General features: G+C 39.3%; 1 protein-coding gene across 1 annotated transcript; it reads right to left on the bottom strand.

The window, feature by feature from the left end:
* Positions 1-230: 230 nt before the first annotated feature.
* Positions 231-19,890, bottom strand: LOC118800417 (orofacial cleft 1 candidate gene 1 protein homolog). The gene is made up of 6 exons (XM_036560623.1): positions 19,825-19,890; positions 8,511-8,714; positions 4,514-4,618; positions 3,705-3,794; positions 544-725; positions 231-272 (listed from the first exon to the last, which is right to left on the bottom strand). The coding sequence occupies exons 1-6, from the start codon at positions 19,832-19,834 to the stop codon at positions 231-233; spliced, it is 633 nt and encodes a 210-aa protein (XP_036416516.1). The 5' UTR covers positions 19,835-19,890.
* Between the last annotated feature and the right edge of the window lie 1,183 nt (positions 19,891-21,073).

Below are 21,073 nucleotides of genomic sequence, written 5' to 3'. Positions count from 1 at the left end.
GATTGAAACAACAAAAGTACAGGAAGAGTTCAAGTTGCCATTTTCTGAAGGCTTTTATTTTTCCTCTGAAAGACACTAATGTAGGCCACAAATTCTACAAAATGCTTTGGTTTCCATGATTGAAACTGTTCTGACAAAGCTATGTGGTACGAACTAGGTACAACGTAATCACATAGACCTTTTTACGAAGGATTTAAGACAAACAAAACAACTGGACAAAAATCTCAGAACTAGGAATGGAAGTGGCTGGCAATGCATCTTGAGTCATATTTCTGCAAAGATAAAATTTCTGCAAAGATGAACTGAAATTAACTGATTAATTAATACTGACATACAGAGTAAATTATACTTGGATAGATTTAGGGGAACATGTTGCTAAGGACAGGATGACTGTAGTGCACTCTAATCACTTTACGTACTTCAGCCATCAGGTGCACACAGGAAGGTTACATAGACCTATTTTGTAAGTACTGTGTGTGTATGTGTGTGTGTGTGTGTGTGTGTGTGTGTGTGTGTGTGTGTATATATGTGTGTGACTCTGACCTGTTCCAGTGAAGGCCTGCCCACTGGGATCATGTCATCCTGCACTCGTTTTCTCAGCTGTTCTACATAGTGGGGGATAACCTCTTCTCTCCTCTCCACCAGCTGCTCCCGCAACTGATCCTTCCATCCGGCCAGGGGGAGCTTGGAAGCTCTAGCCACTGTCCTCTCCTCCAGAACACTACCTGGAGAGAGAGATGGAGAGAGAGAGAGAAAGAGAGAGAGAGAGAGAGAGAGAGAGAGAGAGAGAGAGATTAAAAAAAAGACTCCATAACTAACTAGACAGTGACAATGTGCATTATTTCGCTCCTATACTTTGGAGGCTCAATTTAAAATGAAACAGGACTATAAACGAGTGTCAACTTTAATGTGATGGGATTTTAGTTTTGTTTCGCAAGCACTTTAGGAATTACTGCATGCATTTAAGGGGACCACAAGTACAGGACACAGCCATGGATGTGTCCTAACATTAAAGAGGAATTCTAATAATTTTTCAAAATTTCAGCATAATTCAGTCACTGAGATGTAAACAAACTCTTTCAAAGTATTTTGATGTAAAATCACGCATTGTGGAGAAACATACCTTGCATGATTTCTTTACAATGGTGACCCGCACCTTAACCTCTGTGAGAATGCATTTCACTCACTGAATACAATACTCAAAGCAACAAGGCCCTGAAACTACCAGAAATTGATAAATGGAAATTTTCTGTTCTTAGGATTAGGTCAATTGGTCCAATACTTATGGTCCACTAAAATGTGAGCACTATGCATATCAAAGGACCTGATTTATAGTTTAACCTAAAAAAAAAAAATAAATACGCTGTAATCTTCAATTTATGCAAATAGGTGTCATTTCATTTTGAATCCAACACATCTGGAGTACGGAGGCAAACCAACAAAAATAGATCCTTGTTCAATTTACACACTACATTGTATAATTTATTCATTTTTCAGGAGATATTTCTGGGGAGACTGAGTATTCCAAAGTATTTGGCTCATTCCAAAACTGGAGCTCAATAGGTTATTAAAAGATATAGAGAAAATTGCATATCAAGCTTCGCTCTTGCCTCAGATCTGAAAAAAATGGTGCTTCCATCCTTCCACAAAGACAACTCAATGTTATGGGTCTGAAAGGATGTGCAGCTGTCAAGAAGCCGATATTAAGGAAATGGCTTAACATCACTGAATGTGTTCGGGGAAATATGAGAACCTAACAATGTCACCCACCTCTAAGACTGAACTTTGAAGGTGTTTACAAGAAGCATGGAAAAATATCCCTGTGGATTTTGTTGAAATATTGAAAGCAAGACTCCCAAAACATACTGAGAGGTGAAATAAAATTAAAATAAAGGCCCGTTAAACATATTGTAGCATCAGTGAAGAAAACGTGGGACACATTGCGCTTTAAAATGCTCTTTTGTTGAACAGGCAGCAAGGGAGAACCACCACTTAGTCGGGAAACAGGCACACATGTCAACTAAGATCAACAACTATGAACATTAAAGTAAACCTCCCGTGCTTCTATGGCAAAGCGGCCAGTGGCAGTACACCACAATATGTTTTCTTTTTTTCCTGACTCAAAAATAAATAGCTTACTTAATGGCCATTTTGACTTCAGTCTCTGACTTCCTCACAGTTCTGTACATAAACACACACGCATAAAAGCCAGGCCTAATAAAGCATATTCAGGAGGTGCAAGCACTTTCCTCCAAACCAAATCACAGAGAAATGTGGAGATTTAATTAAACCATTCAGTTAATCAGAGTCCTGCTAATGAAGGCCTAGTGTAATAGCACCCCGCCACACACTCCATGACACACACTCACACACACACAAACGCAATCAGATTGATCAGTGGAGGAAGTGCCGTTCCATAGCTAATGTTTATCGCTGGACAAGTATCCCTCATGTGTGCGGAGAGAATAGCTCTGGAAGAATTGCACTAGGCCTAATAGGGTTTCACAGCTTTTCTTGTAAGCTGGTCTCAACGTTCAGTCGATGTGTGCAGTCTGCCTCCTAAAGAACCCGCTCCTATCCGGCAGCACCAAATGGATTCCCTTGAGAGGGTTTTCTTCTTAAACACTGCACACTGGACGACGTCCATTCAGCTAATGATGTTTCACATGTCTTGTTCATTGTTAACATGCTTTGTACAAAAGCGCATGAGAGTGTGAGCACCAGGGAACGGCCTGCAATGGTATCATATGTAAAGGACTCCGGAGAAAAGCTCCAGACACACACCAGTGGGAGGCAGGAGAGTGAGAACACACTGAAACAATTGTCTCAGCCCTATTGTCATTGAGAGTACTCGATAGCTGAATGGATGGATGGTAGGTAGTGGAGGAGAGGAATGGATGTGCCTCCTCCTCCTCTCTCTGTGCAAGAGTGTTAATCCTGGTATCCTCTTTACTAGTGCGCCTTTGTGGGATTTTATGAACATTCTGAGACAATAGCCAAGTGTCTAATCTCACAGCTCCAGCAAAAATCCCAAACAATCAAACCCAAATGTTAGTCTGCTAACGCCGCATGCACGCATTCCGGCTGGCCTAAGCCCGCCACCGATCCTGCGAAGGAATTACAACAGCCACGCGCCACCTCAACCAATCACGCGAGACGGCTTCCACACTAAAACAAAGACGGTGAAAAGTCTGGCAGTTCTCCACCTGTCCCCCTGCTAATGGAACAAGGATTGAGGCAGGAACAACAAAGACTCCAGCACAAGGGAAAAGCCTATTACACCACTGTAATCAGTGTGTGTCCACCTGAGCAGTCTCCAGCTCCCTGATGAGGAAAGAGGTCTTTTGTGAGGGTTTATGAGATTTGAATAGGTGGGCTACTCTGGTAATTCTGTAATGAGTAATGTCTTATCTGAGAAGTATGTGATAAGTGACAAATTGCGTTATAAGTGAGAGATAAATGATGTATTACTTTCGCATGTTATTCCCAGAAATTACTGCACACTTTTTTTAGGTTCTATTAGGTTAACAATGAACATTTAAGGAAAACTCATACTTGACATTTAATAGCGAGTATTGTCAGATAAATATAAAAACAAATACATATAAGGAAAATTCATGTTTGATCTCGCCAGCAAAACATGCAATATGTGAGAACAAATATCTTTAACCAAATAAATATAAATTACTAAATGTACATCTTACCAGGCAAATCTATGATGGTTGAAGCATCATCTTCGTTCAGCATCTGAGACAGCTTCTCATACAGACCTCGCTCGTCCTCGTGCATGAATTCTTTGAGACAAAATAAGCTTTAATGATCAGCTGTAAATAACAGCCAGTCTTGCTGCTCATTTTAACATCAATGTCAAATATCGATCAATGTCACCTGTACTGCAAAGTCAAAATGAAAACGGTGGTAATGATTTTCCACCAAACTGACACTAATTCTCAACCTTAATTTACATTCATTCATTATAGCTCAAAGCTAATAATAACATACACGTAGGTTCTTATGTTAGGCCATCTAGGGCAAGGAAATATATGCAGAATTTTACACTGCACTGCTTCCACCTAAGGAATATCATTGTCAAAGGTGATTCTGTTTGGTAGGATTCAAGGATATTACAGAACACCGATGTCCAAAAAGATATGGTTGGAATCGCTTTTCTGTTAATAGGCAGGTTTCATTATAACATGCATATTACCTCGATCCCAAGAGCATGCTTTTAATAGGCAAATGTGGGGGGGGGCTACTGCTACGCTGAGGAGCTTCCCTGCTGTCATTTAGAGTATGTTGAAAGAAGTGATGAAGGAAAAAGGCAGAAAATGGAACCAACCAATGCTATGTGACCTTCAGCGATGATGGCCATGGCATGAGCCTATCTTGTCAGCCATCAGTTAAAAAGTATTTACATAGACCGTCCCACCGAGCGCAGCGACTGGCCGAGAGTGATCTCGTTCACCCTGCTTTAATGAACTGAGACGGCCCATTACAAGCAGAAATGGCATACTTAATTCCAGCTCATCTCCCGCTCCGACCCCGACCATCCTGCACCGCCTTGGGTCGCCCTCCACCGCCGCCGAGGGGTCAAAGTAATTTCGGGCACCTTCATTTCCTGTGGAAAGTACAGACGGACAACAAAAGAGAAAAGAGAGAGAGAGAGAGAGAGAGAGAGAGAGAGAGAGAGAGAGAGTGTGAGTGAGCAAGCGACAGAGAGAGAACAAGGTGGAAGGGGGTTGATAGGTGGCGGTTTGGGTAAGGTTAGTGATTATTAGAAGCATATGAAGCGAAAATGTTAATTTTGAAAGCCCACACCGGGCCGGCTGGGCGGCGTTTGCTACCTGATAAGGCCCTCGCTCAGCCCTGTTCCCAGCGCTGAACCCACCAGGGCCCACTGCTGCTCTGGGGCCTAATTAGCATGCCAGGAAAGGTCAGCCCAGGCAATCTCTTAAACACAACCTGCCATATGTTACCTGTGTTCAAAAGAACTAATGAGAAACGTGTAGAAGCCGAAAGAGGCCGGGATTTCAAAGACAATACCCTAACTCTGGGCTGGGGGTCGACAGCCAAAGTAAGCAAAGAGAGAAAGCAAAAGGAAGAGGGGAAAGAGAGAGGGAGAAAGTGAGGGAGTAAGCAAGCTCCATGTCCCATTGCCTTCTTATTAGCAATCACTGACCTATGGGCATCAAAGCTGCTTTCCAGACTTTTATAGCTTCTATTAACCAAGTAGACCCCTGCCGTGCTGCTTTCTGCACCTAAAATCAAGTGTATGGTCTCTGATTTTCAGCACCTACACACTCCGGTCCTAACTGCTTTAAATCCCATTTTGGCTAATTCAAGAGCCGAAAGCTGCAGTTATGATATCATGAAAATTACACACGTTGTTAAAGCTGTGAACTGTGGACAGGCAGGAGTTATGAGAAATATTAAGATACTAAAGCTTGGTATTTTAGTATACTGAAGGACATTAAAATAGCAAAACAATCATTAGGAACATTAAAAATAGACTTCCACTAAAAAAATGAACACTAGTAATGAATTAATTATAATTCAATTGTTATTCAATTGTAATTTTTTAATATAATCTCAGTCTAGTTTGCCTATTTTTGCACCCTTCATTTTAACTGTGATATCCAAATGTAAATGTTTTATATTGTAAATTGTACGTTTAACTGTACAATTTAACAGCCTCAGGAGTCTTTTTGCATAGCTCTCCATCATATTTTAGATTTACTTAAATTGCTGGCCTCCAGTGTCCACAATTCTCTCTGCTCTGTTCTCATATGCACACCATCAATAACTCGCAATGTGGAGTCTGAGAACAAAAGTCTTTATTAGGAACAGTGCAAATATGTTAAAAAAAAGGGCACATGTTTTTTCATGTTGTGAGTAAGTTAGTAGTAAGTAAAAACAATGAAAAGTGGCCCGCCGATTCTAAAAAAGATTTAAAAAAAAATAAACTCAACAGAAAAAAGGAGACATCTTAAGGTACCACAAAAAGTGATTCAGTTTTTGTTTCAGCAGAACATAAATGTAGTATTTATCAAAAGGGACTGACTACAGTAGTGTTACTTTTAAAATAATGTATAGGAGAAGGCCTAGTTTTGATCTCGGCTTGAATTTGATAATCGCTTGAATTATTTACGTGAGGGAACATGCCCGGCAGCTGAAACTCGCTCGCTGCTCGTCTTGTTCCACTTCCCCCCGCAGTTTCTCAGCGGACATGATGCTGGCAACCATCTAAAATCTAGCCTCCATTCCTACAGATCTCCTTCACTTTCCCTCTTCATTTCAGTCTATAGTAATAATAAAAAAAACTCTTATATCTCCGTTAGTGTAAACTGTTCCTGACTTTGTGAAGGAAATGTACTGATTCTACACTTTGATGTTTGTAAGCATGCAAGGTACCCAGAACCACAGTCAGTAAAGAAGTTGTTAAGTGCTGGTCAAATAATATGCTAGACCAAACACTGTGTTACTGTCTTCACACCCAGAAGCTGAAATTTGATACCTTATATTTTTGTCATGTCAAAACAGACTCTGGAAAAAAATCAAATAAAGAAAGAAACAAATAAATTTAGCGCGCAAGTTACTCGATGAAAATTTTGCCCCAGTTATGTCCATTTTGTGTTACCCTTTATGTGTCTCAAATCTAGACAAACATTCTTAAACATTCTCAAACATTCTTAGCTCCACTCGTAATGCTACAAGTGTAGCCCTTTCGGTTTAATGCAGCTTTTAAATGGCATGTTCAAGTGATGGCTCTCCTAAAAAAGTTTCATACCCCTACCAATGAACCAGCCCTGTCTCTCCATCCCCATACCCCTACCAATGAACCAGCCCCATCTCCCAATCCCCATACCCCTACCATTGAACCAGCCCTGTCTCCCAATCCCCATACCACTACCAATGAACCAGCCCTGTCTCCACATCCCCATATTCCTACCAATGAACCAGCCGTCTCCACATTCCCATACCCCTACCAATGAACCAGCCCTGTCTCTCCATCCCCATACCCCTACCAATGAACCAGCCCTGTCTACAATCCCCATACCACTACCAATAAACCAGCCAATGACCATCCCCACACCACTACCAAAGACCCAGCCCTGTCTCCACATCCCCCTACCAACGAACCAGCCCTATCTCCCCATCCCCAGACCCCTACCAATGAACCAGCCCTGTCTCTCCATCCCCATATCCCTACCAATGAACCAGCCAATGAACATCCCCATACCAATACCAAAGACCCAGCCCTGTCTCCACATCCCCATACCAATGAACCAGCCCTGACTCCCCATCCCCCTACCAACGAACCAGCCCTGTCTTCAATCCCCATACCCCTACCAATGAACCAGCCAATGAACATCCCCATACCATTACCAAAGACCCAGCCCTGTCTCCTCATCCCCATACCCCTACCAATGAACCAGCCCTGTCTCCCCATCCCCAGACCCTTACCAATGAACCAGCCCTGTCTCTCCATCCCCATATCCCTACCAATGAGCCAGCCGTGTCTTCAATCCCCATACCCTTACCAATGAACCAGCCAATGAACATCCCCATACCACTACCAAAAAAATAAATACATTCTGATGAAGCTTTTTTTGTTCCCTCATACAGTTTTGTATGCAAACTTTTGGATACCCCTGGCCAAGTTACATGCTTCGTTGATGTTCTAGTGGAAATAGGTTAAAACATCCTCTACAGAGAACAAACTTAAATATGGCATTTTCTGCAAATTGTAGTGTACAATTTCCATATACTCGATAAGTTTAACATACTGAAAAGAAAAAAAAAATTATGTGCTATAATAATTAATCTGTTAAGATTTTATGTTTTTTCCCTCAATATGTTCAATTCAGCAAATAAACATTTACAGTGTTTTAAATTGTTCATAGATGTGTTCTTTGTAAAACTGTGTACTTATTTTCACACAGTAAATCAACAAAACACAGAATTTGACCGGGGTGCCCAAAATTTTGCATACGACTGCTGTAACAAAATGGCATGCATTGAATAGTATAAATCTTTGTTTAGGGTTAAATTAGAAAAAAATAAGACAAATGCAATTAATCGTGACTAACTACACAAGCTAATGCGATTAATTATGATTCATTTGACAGTCCTAAAAAAAAAAAACTTTTCAAATGTAGAGCCTCACTCTAACACACAGCTCTCCAGAAATACACACACCTTCAGACATATATTCACCCTCACACCCACATATATATATATATATATATATATATATACACATATATATATATATATATATATATATATATATACACACACACTCTTCAAAGCACACATGCACTTACACAGCCCTACACACACAACACTCGCAATCATCTACATCCCAACTTACAGCTACATCCAAAAATGGATGTAACTACTTGTTGAGACAGGCTAGCAGTGGAATGCGGCGTGTGTGGAGGTTAGATGTGGAGGCAGGGCGAGTCTCTGTCACTGCGTTTTGAGTCTAATCAAGACTGAAGCTTCACCTCTTGCGTTGGCAGGGGCTTCCAGCTCCGTTTGTTGTTGGTGAGCGGCGAGGGTGCTATCCTGCCTGTCACCTCCTATTTCTCCCCCTCCCTCCCTCCTCCGCCTGCCACGGCTCTCCTCATCTTCCTCTTCTCCACTCAGGAATGCAGGATTTACAATGCCCTTCATCATCCTCCTATCCTCCTCCTCTTCCTCTCCTTGTGCTTGGGGTAGGGAGTGAGGGAGGGAGAGAAAGAGAGAGGTCAGGGAGGTGTGTTTTTCCCAAAGTACATTTAATGATAGCAGAAAATTCCTTCTAGTGATTCTTCCCCAGTTGAAACACTCAAGCGAAACCTCCTAGAATGTCACTGTAGCACAATTAGGTTAAAATTAAACTCAAACCATGAAAGAGAGGCAGAGGGGAAAACAGAGTTAAAGAGAAAGAAAAAAAACAAGATGATGAGGAAGGAGAAGAAGAAGAAGAAGAAGAAGAGAGGAAGAAGAAGAAATGATTAAAATAATTACAAATTGCGCCCTGACAAGCAAGAGCAAAATTTAGCCCAGAGCCATTTGTCTGTAATTAGTTAATTAATCCTTACACAAATTATGAGCAATAACTCATCATACGGAGCTCACCCATCAGAAATTCAGCCGACTTAGATTTCTTCTGCTTAGGTTGCTTCAGAGCCTTCTGCTCCAACTTCTGGAGGGAAATTGTTAAATGAATAAATTAGTTGCAGAATGAAGATCATCATTTATGATCCGCAACTAACGCAGTATTTTAAATATGGGACGACACTGAAATGTCATTTAATTTACATCGCTGCTAAAGGGGTCAAGCACTAATTGAACAACAGGGGTGGAAAAAATTTAATCATAAATAGATAAGAAAAGTTGACATGAATGCCTAATGAAGGTCACATTAAAATACTACTTCCCTCTGCTGCTAGAGGCCCCCCCAACCCAACCCAACCCAACCCAACTCGCCACCTCGAAACCAAAAAAAGAACATTTTCTCTTCGAAAATTTATGCACTTTCATATGCGCAACGTGAGAACGCTGAGATTTGTCGCGCATATGAATATGCAAATCAATACAAACACATTGCACACAGCATGAAGACTGAACTCACACACACACACACACACAACAGACAGAGAGAAAGTGAGAGAAAATAGGCCGAGAGACTTCAAACTAAATTAAAAAACATAAATGAGAGTATCTCAGTCTGCTCCTGTTTACTGAAACTTGGACATGCAGATTCAGGATATGAAAAGACAAAAGTAATGGAATAACAAGCAAAAGTTTTGTGTTAAGCAAAGCCTACTCTATTTCTTTTTTTTTTTTATATTTCTCTTCAAAGAATGAATTCTCACTCTTAAACATCACCTACTGTCTCATAGAAGAGATAGTAGCCATCGGTTAAGTTTAACATGCATCCCCCAGCGTAACGCAGTCATACAACCTACTGACTCCACATCACTGCATATGATGACATTCATTACTAAAAATAAATAAATAAATAACATCTAGCATCTAGTGTCCAAGAGTCTGACATAATGGGATTGCAGCTAAAATTATCAACACACACACAGGGTTGCTGTGAGAAAATACTAATACTATATTAAGATCTCATCAAGTTCCATCCCATTAAGATCCCCAGAAAAAATAATGCAATTTCCACAACTCAAATATGGCACATATTAATGCTTGTTTTATTTAATCAGAGGTTAAAATCAAACATTTTCACTGTCTTTCCAGTGTGTTTGTTATTATTTATGTCGTCCTCAAGCTCTTCATCATTGGTCAGTTTCTGACCACAGGAACACTGCTGGCTGGATATTTTTGGTGGTCAGGCAATTCTGAATTAATTTATTATACACAATGACTCAACGCAGTCTTTAGGCATCATCTTAGCGTTTAAAACCTCTAATAGTTAAAAACGAGTAATTTTTGGACAACTTTTTAAATGTTTTTCAAGACTTTTAAAGTGCCTGCAAGACTCAAATTTACACAATAACTAGAAAGTAATTAACAAGTTTTCAAAAAGAGCTTCAATAAGTATGACTTATTTTTGCACACATAAGCCATTCTGATCTCCAGCAAACAAATTATAAAATGCTCTATAGAACAAACAAGGGCCACTTATGTAATGTATTTACATGGTAACCAGAGAGAAAATGATTCACTCAACATTTATACAACAGTCACCTGGTTTTTGGTGGTGACTGGAAACACAAGTCACTATAATAATGTGAATAACAATTTGTCAAGTAACATACAAATGCTACCACAGTGTGGTAGTTGAAGCCTTGTGTGTGTAACTGAAACCCTAGACTGCGCAGATCAGAATGATAAAACAGCCGGCACAGGAGGCAGGCTGCTTGCGTGTACACAATATAAAACATGATTTTAAAAATGAAGAATCAGGCTGTGTAAGAGGAGGATGTTTTTCATTCTAGATGACAGAGCAATTAAAGTGGGGAGAGGACACATTCCAATCTGGAGAGAGGAGTTTAGCGAATCTGTTTTTACATCCAACAAGCCCTAAAGCCAGACATTCATTTGCACCACTGAGATTAATGCTTATCTAATTGTAACTTATTTAAAAACCATTTTCGTTTTTTTTCTCCCCTTCTCCCAACTGCCTTCAAATCAATTTCTCCAACAGGAAGCCTGTAATGCTGACCAGAAAAAAAAAATAAAAAATCAACTGTGTCAATTAAGTTTTTCATTTTCTTTTCTTTTCAAGCAGCCATTTGGCACTGTTTTACATGTATTTTCTATGTACTGCATATTTCGCTACGTGTCCCAAAAGAAAACGTATGGCTGATGATTCCACCAGCACTCGAGAAATAAGCAAATAATGATTTAACTAAAATCAGAGCGGCACAAAAGTATCTAGTACTTCAGCATTAATTAATAATTAAAAAGTTTTCAACGACAAAACAAACCCATTTTATCTTGTATACTTTCAATGTTAATTATCTTAAAAAATACCATATTTTTCATTTTTCTCCATTTCCTAATCAAATACAGAACTTCCACAACGGTAACATCAAAGTACTCGTCACACATACGAAACTTCTGCTCATCCCAGATCAGTTTTAGCAGATCCTGTAACTGCACAGCCATACGGTTGTCACACACATGCGCACACACAGTGGTCTACTGCTATAACTTTTTGTTTCTCGCACACGCTCTCAGACATCGATGGGGCTGGTCTCTGTTACACTGATGTAATTAATCTTAAATTAGCTCAATGTGGGCGGATAGCCTGCCTTTAGTTCTCAAATCACTGTTTTTGCCCTTGAGACTCAGGCACTTTGAAGAGGGTGGCAAAAATATAGCAGATATCAACTTTAATTACTGCAGAAACCGTTTCATCATCGGCCAGACGCAAACGTCAAGTAACAACAAAAATAAATATCTAAAAAAATATGACAACATGCATTTCAGTGCAATAATATTTTTTTCATATGACATGTTGTGTAAAGTTTGTTATTTCATGGCATGGATGCCTTTTCCTGATTCCAGAAAAAAAGTGGTGAATGCCAATATTATTTCACTTCCTCTGAAAAGATATGAGAATCCATAAAGTACAGTTTTGTGCAAAAGTCTTTAGAAAAAAATTAAATGTAAAGCAATTTATCTGGGCAGTAAGCATGTATTTGTTTAAAAAAATCCCACTAACATTAGAATAAATTCAAATAAACAATCCATTGAGCTTGTTTCCAAACCTTTCCTCAAGGAGGTTCTAGTCCTAGAAAGTATTTGCAGCTACTATCCAATGCCTAGTTTAGCTAATCAGTCCTTCATTAAATTAAATCAGGCGTGCTGCTGATGGAATTTAACAAATCAATGCACTGGCTTGTGTCCACTTAGAAGTCAGGAACTAAACTTCTTCTAAATGTTTTCTTCTACCCAATATATTAATAACTTTATTAAAAAAACAAGAAAATCTGGTTACATTCTACTGTATTCATGTTTATTTGTATTTCCTCTAATAATATACTTGCAAATGCAATAACAGCCAAGATACAGAGTTCTGAACATTTTTTCAAGACTTTTGCACAGTATTGTGTGTGTTTTAAGTATGTACATATCCTTTGCAGTACAAAAAAAAGATTTGTTAAAACTGTGCATTTCAATTATTTTTTTTTTTCTTGCAAGAAACGTCAACACATTTTACCAAGTTCATCTCTTGGAAGGAAAAAAGAAAAGAAAAAAGAACCAGGACTGCCATTACGCAAGTGCTTTTGGTCATACTTGCTGTGGAACTGCAAACAATCTTTTATTTTGACTGCCTAAATACGTATCCTCTTTGCCTACCCATCTTCTCCAATAAGAAGTTCCCTGTTAGGTATTGTGCTTGTCAAAACAGAAAACGCTCAAGGACAAAATGCGCAGCTGCTTGATATCTGAATAAATAAACTACACTATGACAAAAAAAGGTAACGATCATTATTCAAGTGTTCGGGCTCGCTGCCAAAACCGTTTCAAATAATGCTGCGCAACTGTTGCGATGCTCTAAATATCATAAGCCTTTAGAAACATAGCGGCCCAGATCCTTCCTGACGCGCCGTTCCAATGCAGATCAAATACATTAAAATTCCAGTGTTGGGCTAGGATCTTGTGCCAAGCAAACACTAAACTACAACATTGCAACAGGCCTTGAACAAAAAAAAAGGGGGGGGGGACTGACTCGATTCAGCTGACATCCGGAGGCATCCAGTTTGTGGATTTAAAAGTGAAAAGCCTGCCCTTTCTTCCAATGAGCACAAACGTGAAGCTGCTAGTCCGTATTCAGGCTGGAGAGGAGAGGGCTTATTATTTATATATATATAAAATAATCTCCGACTGGTGACAAGTGAAACGTATGAAGTTTTTAAAAGAATGTGATTGTTGTCAAAAGGAATTGGGCACAGCAGCGGCTTGTTCAGTTCGGGTTCTAGTCAAAGAGGTGGTGGTGCCGGAGTGGGGGGGCGTGGGGGGGACAGACAGGGCGCAGGGCTGGTGGGCATAGACCAGCTCCACACTGAATTTTGCATACTGTACGGATCAGCGCCCAGTTCAGACGAGTCACATTGAATCTGCCATCAACCAATTGTGCTTCATGAAACCGTCAACTCTCATTTACGTCTGACTGTTTTCCTCAGCCCGGCTGCAGTAAACAAACCCTGCTCTGAGCTTGTGCTCTCTCTCTCTCTCTCTCTCTCTCACATTCCCTGCTTTACTAATGCACAGACTATGTGTCCTCTATGCAATAGCATGAAGCGAAATTGTGTATAATTCAGCCATGCATTTATAAAGAAACGTACAAGCATGCCCACACAGCTCTAATGTAGAGCCAGCATTCTTGACACATACGACCAACTGAGGATCAGGGTTAGGTGGCCCTGTAGCACCTCCTAAGAGTCACATACTAAAAGTAAAGCTAGCTTAGCCAGTAAGAATACAGTCACTCACATGTTATGCCAACTATACGAAGCAGTGTATAAAATAAAGTACTCAGTATTTTTATCTAAATACAAAAATAAATTGTATAGCCGACTTTTATTTTGTTTAAATCAGGACAGGCAAATATCTGGGTTCTTGCTTCCCCTCCTCAACTTCAAGATATAATTTTATGGGTCTCATGTAGCAGTGAATCCATATTATAAATAATGTCACTTTCTGGCCCCAAGCTTGGGTTAACAAACTGGAGCGGCTGTTTGTACATAAAGTAAAAGTGTAATATTTAATAGACATTGCTGCAACACCACAACTACAAATTGATCCATAAAACTTAAAATAAAGTTCTAATCTTTTAATTCCACATTTTGTATTGTTGCAAAAACTCTAACAACTGATGAAAGAGTTGGCTTTCTTTGTACAAAATAACAAACGCTTACTGTGGGTCTTTTTTCAATATATTTTTAGTACACGCATTTTCACAAATCAGCCCAAGTAATTGCTATGAAGCTAATAGCTTTATGTTGAACAACAACAGCGTCAGTTGGTGAAGACAGGAAAACATAATTAGTATTCAGGCTTAATTAATCTACACTGGCCCCTTTAAGTGAATTAGTCAATTATTTATGCATGTGTGCCCCTTTGATGCTAACAGATTAAGGAGGCAAAAACAGAATCTTGAAAAAAATGAGAAAACTTTTTTTTTCCCCTCCCCGCTTTAAAGAAACGCTACTCTGAACTGCATTAAAAATAAAAATAATGCATGAAGAAACACGCATTCTGCTTGCATAAGGCAAACATGTTTGATATGATCCTTGTTATCGGGAGCAGGCAACAAAAATGGTCAGCCACCAAGTTCAAACAGAGAGCGCTCACAAACATGGGCAGAAAATAGCCAGTCCTCTCTGTCCAGACATGGCGGCAGAAACGGGGTATAATGAAACACATAAATATTATGTTCTTTTGTGTTTAAATCCAAGAAGTGAAAATCTAACCCAGGCCAAACGGGGCCGTCTATGGACCATGGGAAAATCGCAGCGATGTTGAAGAGGCTTTTTGTTCATCTGCTGATGAACACCACATTACTCTGCTGAGGCCTCTCTTCCACTCTGCTCCCCGCTGACCTCTCACAGGCCACCACACTGAACGCTAAATGTCAGTGGTCAGCCTGCCTTGCTACCTTAATAGAAAACTGTGAGGTAGACGTCTGACCCCAGCAGAGAAAAAAGATACTTACACTGCCAAACCCCTCCATTGTTTCAGAGTGTGAGATCTCTTCACTGAGACCGCTGACCTGTGTGGCCTCGGAGAGAGAAAAAAAAAGAAAGTTACCATGTTTGGCCTGAATGTTCATTCTCGTCATGCCTCAGCCATCACAAATTCAAAAAGGATGGCAAAAGCATGAACCCTGTATGATCAACTGCACTACTGCACAGTATTACAGCTGCAATTAGGGATCTAGGGCTGCACTGGATGCATTCTCATTGAAAGGACCTCTTTCACTGTCTCTAAATACTGAGTAATGAAGGTAGCTCAGCAACAAGACATTCTAAGCATGAACAGAACAGAAGCATTTAATGTTGCCATAGAAGGGGTGAGCAAAACAGCAAAATAAGCGGTGAAACAGCAAAAATATTATGCTTAAGATAACTTAAGATAATAAATTTGTAACTGTGCTATATTGATTTATTTCTTTAATTTGTAGTAGCATGTGTAGGTCTTCTAACTAAAAAGAAAAGAAAACTTGAACACTAATGCAGTCTTTCAACTCAGAACTCATGGTTGCTCAAACTGCAGCACCTCCTTTGTAAGCCACAGTTTAAGCAGAATGGGCTGTTACCAAGTGTCTGCGTGGTTCAGACAAATTTACTACTCAATGAATGCATTTCATCTTTCTCGGTGTCATCTTTTATGTTGTGTAATAAAAAAGCACATCAAACTTGATGTAAAAGTTTCAGTGCATCCACAATCTGTAAAAATCAACTTAGTGTAAAAAAGAACTCATAGTAACTAAACATTAAATTATAATTAAGTTTGAAAAACACTGCTTCTTATGCCATTTTCTGTGTAGCAGAACGTCAGTGTTGCACTTACACCACTGCTCATGAGGCTCAGTGATGCATGTATAATAAGGGTAAAACTAGGACTGTGGTTTTGGACAACAGGGCAGACCACTTATGTAGTCAAAATGGAAAGGAAAAAATAACAATAAATTTGACTTCAAGGCTGTTATTGATCAAAAGCAGTACACCGATAAGTGGTCCTAGCCCTGTTAAGGGTATGATTAAAAGCTGCAAAAGACACAATGTACCAGTAAAATAGTAGAAGTGCATTTTTAAAAAGCTCAAAAGTGAATACAATGTTTCTTTTTATTCATTGCTTCAAGTACTGCACATCACTGAATTCAACTCAACAGGATCAATTACGCTTTCATGGATTCTGGGCACTGTCCAGATTTGAACTTCTCTCAATCATCATCTCCTAACAACAGCTCCACCATTCATGAACCAGTGTTTTTAAAGCATGGATGACACTCAGAATATGAAAAGCTTAGTGGTATAATTTATTATGACTAGGGATATGAATTTTGGTAATCTTTTCTGAGTGATACCCAGCTGTTCTTAGTTGGCAATTAATCGTTAACCAACGTAGCTAAAATCACGGACAGAACCTATGAAAACATCAAACAAAGTGTTTATTAAATAAAAAAATGCAACCCAATGTGAAAGACAATATGGCTGCACCGATACCGACACTGTATCGGTATCAACACCTAAACTGGTACTTAAACGCAGTATCGGTATGGGTGATGCGGACACGTCGGCGGTGTGGGACAACAAGCAGCAGTAAAAAAGCTCATGGCAAAGTCTGTAATGGCAGTTTTTGGTGTTAAGAACACGCTGACAGAGCCGCTTACCTGAACGGCTGAGCTGCTTCTTTCAGCAATCACTCGTCTGCCACTGTGCGGTCACTTACAGTCTGAGTTAATTTTATTGAGAGAGCAGAAGGAACCACCAGACTCTTAGCATAATGATAGTCTTTAGTCTCAATTTAGCCTTTAGCATAGCAGCCTGCTAGCCAGGCCTGTGCATCCACAAATGACATGGAATTTGAAATTTGGGTGTGAAATTTGGATGTGAAACAACATTCAGCTCCGTTTTTATGCCAGAGAAGCTGCTGTGTGCTGATGTGTAAACACCACAGGTTTATCCATATACTATTCAGTTCTGTTTTTAACTCTTTTGCACAAAAAAAGATATTTTATATTTACTTAAGTTGTTAAACATGATTCTTTTTGTTACTAATTACATAATAGCAAATACTAAATATATACAGTAAATAAACAAAAATAAGTTTTCCTAAGCATCTAATGAATATAATTCAACAAGTAAATGGCATCTAGCCAAGCTGAATGTGTTTTGTTCGTGATGTTTAAAAAATGTAATTATAATTATAATAGACGAATACATGAGTTAGATTAGATAGAGTTAGTATCGGTATCGGTACTTGGTATTGGCCGATACTAAAGGATCAGGTATTGGTATCGGTATCAGAAGGGAAAAAGCGGTATTGGTGTATCTCTATTAGTCCACTTACACTGAACACATGTTATTAGCCTATATATTAACGAATATATATGTTCTGACTACGGCTTTTTCGAAGTTCATATGCATACTTGAAACAACAATCAACATAAAGTCGATAGTTCACAGATTTTTTTTTTGCCCTGAGAGTATCTACACAAGCTAAACACATTTTCAGACTATAGCTTAAGACTACACTCAACAGAAGCAATACCATTTTAAAAAAGGAGTCAGCTGTAGCCTACCTTAGCACTAAATCTCCCAGTAATTTTTGTTGAGAAATACCAACATGAGCAGGGGTTAGTCTTTTACTCCAACATGTTTGCGAGTCAAGGTCAACTCTTGCCAATGAGCGTCAAAAAGATGGACTTTGATGGCCCTTCATCATATAATAGTGATTTGTAGCTACTCAAAAAATTGTGTAAACTACACTTAGGATGGCTTAATCTCGGCTCTATGCTTTTGCCAATGGCACTGGCGCTATTGGTTTAAAATGAAGTGGAGTTGAGGAGTTAACTTCATAAACTCTGGGTGCAGAGAAAACTTGGGAGTTGTGCATCACTATCTAAACATTTTTTCACCAAAACACCAGTCAATCATTTATGTATTTATCAGTTAATGGTTAATCAGTTAGTCATTAATATCCTTAATCATGACAATGATATCCTAGTATCATATAGCCCATCACTCTGGGAAACTGCCTCATATGGCAGAGCCAAATGCTGTTTCCCAGTGTATCCCCTTGTAGCACAATCAAAGGCCTATCAGGACTTGAGCATACACTGATGTTGTTGCCCATAGGTGACAATACATTAGGAGGAAAAAAGTAAGTAATAATTTCAGGGCTTGTTTTTATTATTTATGATTTATAAAAAAAGTGAAGAATGGAAAGCTTACAGAAAATGTGAAAATATAATTTATATATATATATATATATATATATATATATATATATATATATATATACAAACACTATATAGTGGAGAGATCTACTTGAGGTATGGGCAGTAAAACACATAACCATGTTTTACCAAAACACTGGCACTGTTGAGTAAGCTCTTTCTGTTGTCCTTTATGAGTTTCAGCATGTTTATGATGGCAATATCTCGCTACTGTATCTAGATGAATGACAATTTAAGATGCGTTTATTTATTATCAAAGGTAACAAATTATTTCCCTTTCTCGTTTACCCCCGTTTATTCTTTTCCACGAGATAGAAGACTATTTGATATTTTCTTCCTCATCTCCTCTCTCTGTGGTAATTCACATAGCTTCCTCAAGTTTCTGCTGAAACAGCAAAACAAACCCCAGGCAAAATGTGAAAGATTATCCCCTACCATGCAAGTTACAGCGAAATGCTACACTTTTCACACTAAACAGAGCTCCGCCAGTTGTGACTGTAAGACATGTTAAGCTACCGAATCCACACTTTGTATATATGAAGTGTAGTAATGTGTGTTGTAACAAGTGGGCCTGAATTTTGCACATTGTTTCAGATTACATTCTAAGCAATAACAATGAAAATAACCCGCTGCCTCTCAGTCCCAAACCGAAGGACTGCAGGATACCGCTCCACTGCACACCTGCATGTGCTGCACAGACACTGTAACTCATTCAAAAAGCTATTTGCCATTCTAACACCTCATAGTGCTCAACCCAACCAATAACTCTCACTGTCTCTGAAAAAGTGCTACATTTCAGCTTTTCCTCAACATGTGCATCTTATTGGACTAAGAAGTGATTTTTATTATATTCATGTTTCTCATCTGGTGATTTGTTTTCTTAAGTACAAATAGAGATGTGAGGATGAATGTTTTATAGAAGCCATAAAATGCAATAAAGCGAGAGGCCCAGACAACTGGTTGTAAAAGCCAGTAGTTTCTATATGCTAAATGCTGTTCTCAGAATACCACGATTGCCAGCTCTTTTCATTTCTACCACAATGAAAGACTGAATCACAGGGTCTCCAGGAGCAGGACCACTCAGTTCTCGCACATGCATGTACACATAACACAAACAGTCCTTGGAGGACAATATTCTATTTGGACTGCAATCGCCTCAACAAAGCAAACATCTGTTCCGCACTTATTGACAATAAGTTCAGCACTCTAGCCTACATTAGCAATCAGCTGACTCATATGACCATATGTCAGCTTTGACTGAGAACAGTAACACATCTACAACCTCTTTCTAGAAAAAATCCTCTCAAATCCACCATATATTTACTAATGCATTCTGAGTGATATAGTGAATGACATAAGTTATAAACCTCCCAGCTCCACACATTCTCACTCACCAGCCCTCATTGTTTCTCTTGCAATTAATGGCCTCAGCAAGGCTCAGTCAGCTCCTAATCCTGGATGTGAGGGCATTCTCCCCACGAAGTCCTCTTACTGAGCTATTGTGCAAGCCGAAATGTTTGCTCGACATCCTTTGTTATCGTCCTGCAGGGATGAAGGATGTAATTTCAGAGCTATCCAAACAGAGAACAGTTCGACTTGTTGCCAAATGAAACGTCCCCAGCCTAGAGCCGACCCGTTATCTCCAGTGCACCGCGTTTACCTGGACAGCCCTCCAAGCAGATGTCTCCTATGAAGCTGTTTTAATATCGTTTGAATGGCCATGTTAATCTAGGAGCTGTGAAACTCGAGAGGGCAACAGGTCAGACAATCGACCCAAGCGCACGCACGCTCTGAGAGAAACGTGATGCACATGTGAAGGCGCACTCAGACAACTGTTCACTGCTACATGAAACCTGCATCAATTACATCTTAAAATAGAATGAATTTTTGGTACAAGCATGGTAAACACAATATCAGTTGTTGACTAACGACAATACTAACAACAGCAACAAAAACAATATAAAATATAATACAATATAAAATAATCTTTGTATAGCACCTTTCATACATTTAGGCTTAAATAACTCACTGTGCTTCACAAAAAGTGTTGTACTAGAAAAGGCAGACAGGTAAGAGCACTGAGAAAGAAAAAGCAAAAGCAACTTTTTTAAACTGAGTAGACAAATAATTCCCCATCTTTAGAGTATAAAAACAAAAGCTGCTTTACCATGTTTCTTACGTCTTAATCTAGGAACATCTAGCCAGCATCTGATGACCTTAATATTCTATTTGGAATACAGTATGTCTGACACTGTGTAATAACTGAGATAAAAGTCACACTGCTCTCACCACATAAATGACCTACCTGTACAAACAAATACAATGTGCACCTCTACACCTTGTTGAACCTGCTAAACCCACATCAACTACGGCAGCTTGCAGGAGAAAATCAACATGATAGTCACGCCAAGAACAACCCAACGCAAACACAGATGAAGGCAAGTAAAAGTGGAGTTCAAAAAAGACAGTAAATAATGAAGTAAAATAAACTACACAAAAAATGTAAAAATACTTACAATTTTACTAAAACGTAGTTTTAGCAGTCTCCCTTAAGGACTCTAACTAGTATAGTGTAGTGTTCTTGCCCAGGTTGGGGATCAAACCCCAGTCTGTAACATGGGGGACAGAGGTGTACTACACTAC

The sequence above is a fragment of the Colossoma macropomum genome, unplaced genomic scaffold (assembly GCF_904425465.1).
Source record: "Colossoma macropomum unplaced genomic scaffold, Colossoma_macropomum, whole genome shotgun sequence".
Classification (NCBI taxonomy): Eukaryota; Metazoa; Chordata; class Actinopteri; order Characiformes; family Serrasalmidae; genus Colossoma; species Colossoma macropomum.
The sequence above is the reverse complement of the archived record's forward strand: the minus strand, read 5'-3'. Positions and strand labels throughout refer to the sequence as shown.

What these genes read in the sequence shown, in the direction of transcription:
- LOC118800417 (XM_036560623.1), bottom strand. An exon ending in AGCCCCTGCCAACGCAAGAG is followed by an intron (nt 4,619 to 8,510) that starts GTGAAGCTTCAG and finishes TACTTTCCACAG; the next exon opens with GAAATGAAGGTGCCCGAAAT. An exon ending in GCAGGCCTTCACTGGAACAG is followed by an intron (nt 273 to 543) that starts GTCAGAGTCACA and finishes TTATCTTTGCAG; the next exon opens with AAATATGACTCAAGATGCAT.